Source organism: Danaus plexippus, chromosome Z (genome assembly GCF_018135715.1).
Source record: "Danaus plexippus chromosome Z, MEX_DaPlex, whole genome shotgun sequence".
In the NCBI taxonomy this organism is placed as follows: domain Eukaryota; kingdom Metazoa; phylum Arthropoda; class Insecta; order Lepidoptera; family Nymphalidae; genus Danaus; species Danaus plexippus.
This window is the reverse complement of record NC_083559.1, coordinates 5,138,689-5,147,423: the sequence shown is the minus strand read 5'-3', so window position 1 is coordinate 5,147,423 and position 8,735 is coordinate 5,138,689. Positions and strand designations below refer to the sequence as shown.

Below are 8,735 nucleotides of genomic sequence, written 5' to 3'. Positions count from 1 at the left end.
AATTTTATTAACAAGCTTATGTTAGCATTTATGTATGCCAAAGTGCTGTAATCAAAATGACTTCTTACTATTGTTTTATACATCATAGCTAGAGTTTTAGGATTTGAATCGCAATATACACCTGCCAAAGATCTCATAACATTAAGGCCTTTACAAGCATTTCTTTCAACATTATTGATGTGACATTCTAGGGTTAGTTTTGGGTCTAACCAAATGCCTAAGAATTTCTTTTCCTTGAGCCAAGGCAAAGGTATATTGTTGTACATTATTGCATCTGTATTATCATAATATTTTTTACAAAATACCATTAAATCCCGGGTAAAGTCTGTGAATGGATTCACAGACTTTACCCGGGACTCCAATCTCACAGAGGATCTGCGCAAGGACATCAGGGCTGACATTATCGAATGCGCCTTGGACATCAAGAAAGGCACATACTGTTGCTGAGTGATTATAAAAACTATTTTGGATGTCACTTATAAGAGTTACAAAATTTTCAGAAGCACTTTTGCCCCTACGGAACCCAAACTGCTCAGGAGGTAAAATCTTGTTTCTTTCTACATAGAAGTCTAACCTAGTTTTAAGCATAAACTCAAATATTTTGCCTATGCAAGAGGATAAAGATATAGGTCTATAGGAATCAAAACTGTTTTCTGTCTTGTTAGGTTTTAGTATTGGAACTACACACTGAGTTTTCCATGTAATTGGTATATTTTGTGTTTCCCATAGCAAGTTAAAAATTTTCAATAAAATATTTTGAGCATCAGTGTGCATCTTGCTTATTAACTTATATGGTATGTCATCAAGTCCAGGGGTTGTATCCCTTCTAGACTTGATAGCCAATCTAAATTCATGAATAGAAAAAGAGTTGCATAAAAAGATAGCATTAGGATTTCCAACATGACTAAAAAAATTTTTTAAATTTGTATCTGCTATATATCTTCCAGGTGGTGTTAAAGGAGCATATTTGTCGAAAAATGAATTTATCCAACTGTCATCTTTACTATGTTTCTGAAAAGGTATGCGTTTAAATCTCCTTATATAATTCCAAATAACACTAACAGGTGTATTGCGATTAAATGTCTCACATAAACTTTTCCAACTATTCTTTTTCTTTTGCCTCAGTAGTTTTTTCTTAATAGCATCCAATCTTTTATATTTTATAAAGTTTTCTGTACTAGACAGCAGTCTGTAATAATTAAGTGCATCTTTACTTTTCTTTACAGCATCTGCGCATTCATTGTCCCACCATGGAACTGGTTTTTTGTTAATGTATTGAGATATGCGAGTGGCTTTTGGTATACATTTATCTTTAATGATATTTAAAATGCTAATAAATTTATCATAGCACGAAAGCGGATCTGAAGTGTTAATGGAAAATTCTTTAAAAGCTTTTCCTGTTTCAGAATTGAACAAAGTCCAGTTTGCTTTTTTGTACAAATAACGGTCAGAGGGATTATTAACTTCATATTTTTCTGCATTTAGGTAAATGTCACAAATAGTGGGATAGTGGTAGCTGCCCATTGGGTCGTCATGTACTCTCCAATGGCAGAAAGGGGCTATAGATGGAGTGACGCAAGCAATGTCTATGGCTGACTGGTTATGGGATATATTCCCTACAGTAGTGTAAGCCCCTGTATTAAGAATACATAAGTTACATTCATCTAATAAATTGTATACATCACTGCCTCTCGAGTTAGTGGAGCGACATCCAAATGCTACATGATGAGCATTCAAATCACCTGCTAGTAACATTGGCGTTGGTAAATCATCGATTATTTGCTTCAGTCTCCTACACTTAAATCTACTTCCTCGAGGAGGGCTATATGCACAGAGAATCGATAATTCACCAAAGTCTGTTTTTAAAACTATTGCCACAGATTGTAAGAAATTATAAAAATTTGTGGGTACTATTTGGTATTTAAATGTATTTTAATTAGTATGGCAACTCCTCCGCGTCCATTAACACCATTCTGATTTATCATATTGTAGTTGGGAATCCTAAATCTATTTCCATCCTTCAGCCAAGTTTCGTTCAATAAACATATATCTATATCCTTTTCTAGAAGATAACTAATCAATAAGGGTTTTTTACTAGTTATACTCTGTACATTGTATTGTGAAATTCTAATAAATTTTTTATCCATTTTTAAGTTTTTTAATTAATATATCTTTTATTAAAGAAGATGTTATTTTACGGTTATCATTGCCAATGGACACCACTGCCCCTACTAAACCCTTTAAGACATAGTCACTTTCAATTATTTGATCAATTAGTTCTAAATTGGTCAACTTTGTTTTAACTTCCTGTACTTTTGGTTTTTCATGTCTAGAGTTATTTTTGTTTGTGCTACTTTGTGTTATTTCTGGTTTGGGTGTTGGTGCTGGTGCTTTTGTATGTTTTGTTAAAGGTAAACTAGGGAATTCTGTTGAATTCATAAGTTTAGGCGTATTAATAATTTGTGAGTATGACATTCTAGAGAGCCTTGCATCTCTTTCAGCAATTTTTTTCTTTTTAAATATACAGTCCCGAGATACTGCAACATGTGGTTCTCCACAGTTAATACACTTAATTAGTGAATTTTCAGGGCATTCGGAATAATGATGTTCCATGGAACAAATAGAACATTTTTGAGTGGATTTGCAAATCTTTGCACTATGATTATATTTAAAACATTTGTAACATTGCATAAGAGGAGCTTTGTATTCACTGACCGTGAACCTATATATGTCTAGATATACACATTCAGGTAATGTAACTGTTAAAAAAGTGATGCTGATTGTACCTAATGGTTTTCTTTCACCGTTCACCCTTTTCATAAAACGCCTGACACCAATAATTTCATGTGAAGAGGAGAGTTTTTTAAACAGTTCTTCATTAGATATGCTTGTGGGAACAAATCTTACCACTCCTATTGTTTCCACGGCCCTAGCTGGTATGTAAACTTTAAAATCGTTTTTAGTATGAAAGTCGGAATTTTTAAGAAACGCATTGGCATTTATTGTTTGTTCAAACAATACGCTCACTTTATTTGCATTGACTCGTTTGATATTTTTCACGCCCTTGACTTCGTTTTTGAATAAGCTGCCAAGTGTTATTGGATTTTGGTTCCCAAGTTTGGTGTCTTTAGTGCTTTCTACAAAAACAGAGTACTCACCCTTGCTGGTACTCTCAGGGAATACACGTGTGTATCCTTGTTTATAATATGGTTTATAATACTTATCACTGTCCTCGCTGGTATTGTTCCGCGAAACCTCGACTCCGGAATAGTGTCTTTTAGGGGGTGGAGGTCTACAGGCCCCACGATCGTCCGGGGGGGTATCCCCCGGAGGTTCAAACATATTTAACACTATTTATAATTTTGTTTATTATTTACAACTACTTTTAAAAAACAACAACTATTATTTAAGTAAATATTTTAAATTTTTCCCGCTTGTACTTTGAAAAGCCCGCCAAAAAAAATTTTTTCTTATTTTTTTTTTTTTTTTTGTAAATGTTTTTACGGCTCTGGATACGAGTCCTTTTGAGCCTTATCGTTACAAATTATCATTTGCTATTTATGACACTTCACTTGAAAAATACACTGAAAATCCGTTATTGTCTGTCACAGTTAGTAAATCACTTTGTATTATTTAAACATTATAAAGTTTCCACAGTATGCATAATAAATTTAAATAGCGGGTAAAAATATTTCTCCGTAGACAGCAGTGTCTGAAGATGTTGTGGCACGGGCACACCATCGGAGACGAGGTCAAGTTCACATACAAGTATCAGTCTATGTATTCGATACGCTGGACACTGAAAAACTATGTGCTGCAGATCTGCAAGATCATGTTGGCACTCCGGGCAAGTAGGATTTTGTACTAATTGCAGTTTATATAAATGACTGGGCGTCCGGCAGTGGCCGAACCTTAGTCTGTTGATTGTAACTATAAATTTTCTGTTATACTGCTTTAATTTGTTATACCAAGGTTGGGCGGGCGGGGCTCTCTGTATGTTTGCGTACCATGTTCCTTTTTCTTTGCTTACAGTCTTCCAGTACTCTTTGTATAATGATTTCAGGGCCATGGTGAATGTGTGGTGAAAGTCAGTATATGGTGTCTTCAATGAGTTGCTGTGGTTTTCATCGGCGCGTCCTCTGGTGGCCTTATCAGCCAGTTCATTTCCAATTATACCATTATGTGAAGGTACCCATTGTAATTGGACTACTTTACCATGAATGTGCATATCATATAACATCTTCTTAATTTCATAAAGAATATAGCTAGTATTATATTTCAGACAAGTTTTTTCCAAACCTAGGAGTGCACTTTGAGAATCAGTTAATATAATTATATGACAGTTATTAACATTACATGCATATTCTAGAGCTTTCAATATAGCATAACATTCAGCTGTATAAATTGTACAGTTATCATTAATTTGAAAACATTTGGAAATTTTCAGTTGAGGATCGTAAAATGCTGATGTTACACCATCTGAGCTCTTAGACCCATCAGTGTAAATTCTATACACATCATTATTGTCACCAATAAATTCATGGAGATCTGACTGAGTAAGAATTTTCTTATTACTAATATTTACTGGATGAATTAAGGCACTAAAACTTAAGCTATACATTGGCCATGAATCAGTTGTGTTCATATTTACAAAAACAGATTTTATAAATACACATATTCTTAGAAGTGTGGGTGAAAATCCAGACATCAATTGTTTGCAATCCATGTATGGTTCACTGTTGATCAAATTGTAAGAGGGAGGTAAAATATGGTTTAGGGTATAGTTATTGTTTAAAGACATTAACTTTAAACAAAATCTTTCTGCTATTTGAGTTCTTCTCAATAACAATGGTGGTATACAAGATTCACATTCCATACTGTTAATGGGTGTTGAGCACATTGCTCCTGTTATTATACGTAAAGCTCTATTTTGTAGAATATCTAATTTTCTTAACAAGCTTATGTTAGCATTTATGTATGCCAAAGTGCTGTAATCAAAATGACTTCTTACTATTGTTTTATACATCATAGCTAGAGTTTTAGGATCTGAACCCCAATATACACCTGCCAAAGATCTCATAACATTAAGGCCTTTACAAGCATTTCTTTCAACATTATTGATGTGACATTCTAGGGTTAGTTTTGGGTCTAACCAAATGCCTAAGAATTTCTTTTCCTTAAGCCAAGGCAGAGGTATATTGTTGTACATTATAGCATCTGTATTATCATAATATTTTTTACAAAATACCATTGCTCCACTTTTGGTAGGACAAATATTGAGTTTGAGTTTATTGTTATAGAACTTATGTATATCATATAAAGCAGAGTTTAAATTATTTACAGCAATATTTACATTTTTATTTACACTATATAACTAGATCATCTGCAAACTGAAGAAAGTTAACATTTACTGCTTTTAAGTATTTCTTAATTTGACAGGTGTAGATATTATATAATAGAGGAGAGATAGTAGCTCCTTGCATTGTTCCTTTGTATACATTTCTAGGTCCATGAAGAATGTTATTATATTTTATGTACATAATTCTTTCATGTATAAATTTAAATATCCATTCACAGACTTTACCCGGGACTCCAATCTCACAGAGGATCTGCGCAAGGACATCAGGGCTGACATTATCGAATGCGCCTTGGACATCGAGAAAGGCACATACTGTTGCTGAGTGATTATAGAAACTATTTTGGATGTCACTTATAAGAGTTACAAAATTTTCAGAAGCACTTTTGCCCCTACGGAACCCAAACTGCTCAGGAGGTAAAATCTTGTTTCTTTCTACATAGAAGTCTAACCTAGTTTTAAGCATAAACTCAAATATTTTGCCTATGCAAGAGGATAAAGATATAGGTCTATAGGAATCAAAACTGTTTTCTGTCTTGTTAGGTTTTAGTATTGGAACTACACACTGAGTTTTCCATGTAATTGGTATATTTTGTGTTTCCCATAGCAAGTTAAAAATTTTCAATAAAATATTTTGAGCATCAGTGTGCATCTTGCTTATTAACTTATATGGTATGTCATCAAGTCCAGGGGTTGTATCCCTTCTAGACTTGATAGCCAATCTAAATTCATGAATAGAAAAAGAGTTGCATAAAAAGATAGCATTAGGATTTCCAACATGACTAAAAAAATTTTTTAAATTTGTATCTGCTATATATCTTCCAGGTGGTGTTAAAGGAGCATATTTGTCGAAAAATGAATTTATCCAACTGTCATCTTTACTATGTTTCTGAAAAGGTATGCGTTTAAATCTCCTTATATAATTCCAAATAACACTAACAGGTGTATTGCGATTAAATGTCTCACATAAACTTTTCCAACTATTCTTTTTCTTTTGCCTCAGTAGTTTTTTCTTAATAGCATCCAATCTTTTATATTTTATAAAGTTTTCTGTACTAGACAGCAGTCTGTAATAATTAAGTGCATCTTTACTTTTCTTTACAGCATCTGCGCATTCATTGTCCCACCATGGAACTGGTTTTTTGTTAATGTATTGAGATATGCGAGTGGCTTTTGGTATACATTTATCTTTAATGATATTTAAAATGCTAATAAATTTATCATAGCACGAAAGCGGATCTGAAGTGTTAATGGAAAATTCTTTAAAAGCTTTTCCTGTTTCAGAATTGAACAAAGTCCAGTTTGCTTTTTTGTACAAATAACGGTCAGAGGGATTATTAACTTCATATTTTTCTGCATTTAGGTAAATGTCACAAATAGTGGGATAGTGGTAGCTGCCCATTGGGTCGTCATGTACTCTCCAATGGCAGAAAGGGGCTATAGATGGAGTGACGCAAGCAATGTCTATGGCTGACTGGTTATGGGATATATTCCCTACAGTAGTGTAAGCCCCTGTATTAAGAATACATAAGTTACATTCATCTAATAAATTGTATACATCACTGCCTCTCGAGTTAGTGGAGCGACATCCAAATGCTACATGATGAGCATTCAAATCACCTGCTAGTAACATTGGCGTTGGTAAATCATCGATTATTTGCTTCAGTCTCCTACACTTAAATCTACTTCCTCGAGGAGGGCTATATGCACAGAGAATCGATAATTCACCAAAGTCTGTTTTTAAAACTATTGCCACAGATTGTAAGAAATTATAAAAATTTGTGGGTACTATTTGGTATTTAAATGTATTTTTAATTAGTATGGCAACTCCTCCGCGTCCATTAACACCATTCTGATTTATCATATTGTAGTTGGGAATCCTAAATCTATTTCCATCCTTCAGCCAAGTTTCGTTCAATAAACATATATCTATATCCTTTTCTAGAAGATAACTAATCAATAAGGGTTTTTTACTAGTTATACTCTGTACATTGTATTGTGAAATTCTAATAAATTTTTTATCCATTTTTAAGTTTTTTAATTAATATATCTTTTATTAAAGAAGATGTTATTTTACGGTTATCATTGCCAATGGACACCACTGCCCCTACTAAACCCTTTAAGACATAGTCACTTTCAATTATTTGATCAATTAGTTCTAAATTGGTCAACTTTGTTTTAACTTCCTGTACTTTTGGTTTTTCATGTCTAGAGTTATTTTTGTTTGTGCTACTTTGTGTTATTTCTGGTTTCGGTGTTGGTGCTGGTGCTTTTGTATGTTTTGTTAAAGGTAAACTAGGAAATTCTGTTGAATTCATAAGTTTAGGCGTATTAATAATTTGTGAGTACGACATTCTAGAGAGCCTTGCATCTCTTTCAGCAATTTTTTTCTTTTTAAATATACAGTCCCGAGATACTGCAACATGTGGTTCTCCACAGTTAATACACTTAATTAGTGAATTTTCAGGGCATTCGGAATAATGATGTTCCATGGAACAAATAGAACATTTTTGAGTGGATTTGCAAATCTTTGCACTATGATTATATTTAAAACATTTGTAACATTGCATAAGAGGAGCTTTGTATTCACTGACCGTGAACCTATATATGTCTAGATATACACATTCAGGTAATGTAACTGTTAAAAAAGTAATGCTGATTGTACCTAATGGTTTTCTTTCACCGTTCACCCTTTTCATAAAACGCCTGACACCAATAATTTCATGTGAAGAGGAGAGTTTTTTAAACAGTTCTTCATTAGATATGCTTGTGGGAACAAATCTTACCACTCCTATTGTTTCCACGGCCCTAGCTGGTATGTAAACTTTAAAATCGTTTTTAGTATGAAAGTCGGAATTTTTAAGAAACGCATTGGCATTTATTGTTTGTTCAAACAATACGCTCACTTTATTTGCATTGACTCGTTTGATATTTTTCACGCCCTTGACTTCGTTTTTGAATAAGCTGCCAAGTGTTATTGGATTTTGGTTCCCAAGTTTGGTGTCTTTAGTACTTTCTACAAAAACAGAGTACTCACCTTTGCTGGTACTCTCAGGGAATACACGTGTGTATCCTTGTTTATAATATGGTTTATAATACTTATCACTGTCCTCGCTGGTATTGTTCCGCGAAACCTCGTCTCCGGAATAGTGTCTTTTAGGGGGTGGAGGTCTACAGGCCCCACGATCGTCCGGGGGGGTATCCCCCGGAGGTTCAAACATATTTAACACTATTTATAATTTTGTTTATTATTTACAACTACTTTTAAAAAACAACAACTATTATTTAAGTAAATATTTTAAATTTTTCCCGCTTGTACTTTGAAAAGCCCGCCAAAAAAAATTTTTTCTTATTTACATGTATAGTGTTACCCTCAATC

The 8,735-nt window shown here is 33.6% G+C and overlaps 1 protein-coding gene across 1 annotated transcript; it reads right to left on the bottom strand.

The window, feature by feature from the left end:
- Nucleotides 1-7,018: 7,018 nt before the first annotated feature.
- LOC133319984 (uncharacterized) lies at nt 7,019-8,577 on the bottom strand. Its single transcript, XM_061526447.1, has 2 exons — nt 7,434-8,577; nt 7,019-7,056 (listed from the first exon to the last, which is right to left on the bottom strand). Exons 1-2 carry the CDS (start codon nt 8,575-8,577, stop codon nt 7,019-7,021), a joined length of 1,182 nt encoding a protein of 393 aa, XP_061382431.1.
- Between the last annotated feature and the right edge of the window lie 158 nt (nt 8,578-8,735).

Excerpts from the sequence above, each read along its gene's own strand:
- LOC133319984 (XM_061526447.1), bottom strand. The coding sequence starts at position 8,577 with ATGTTTGAACCTCCGGGGGATACCCCCCCGGACGATCGTGGGGCCTGT. Across the intron at positions 7,057-7,433 it reads GTCCATTGGCAATGATAACC|CCCTCCTCGAGGAAGTAGAT; the intron begins GTAAAATAACAT and ends CTGTGCATATAG.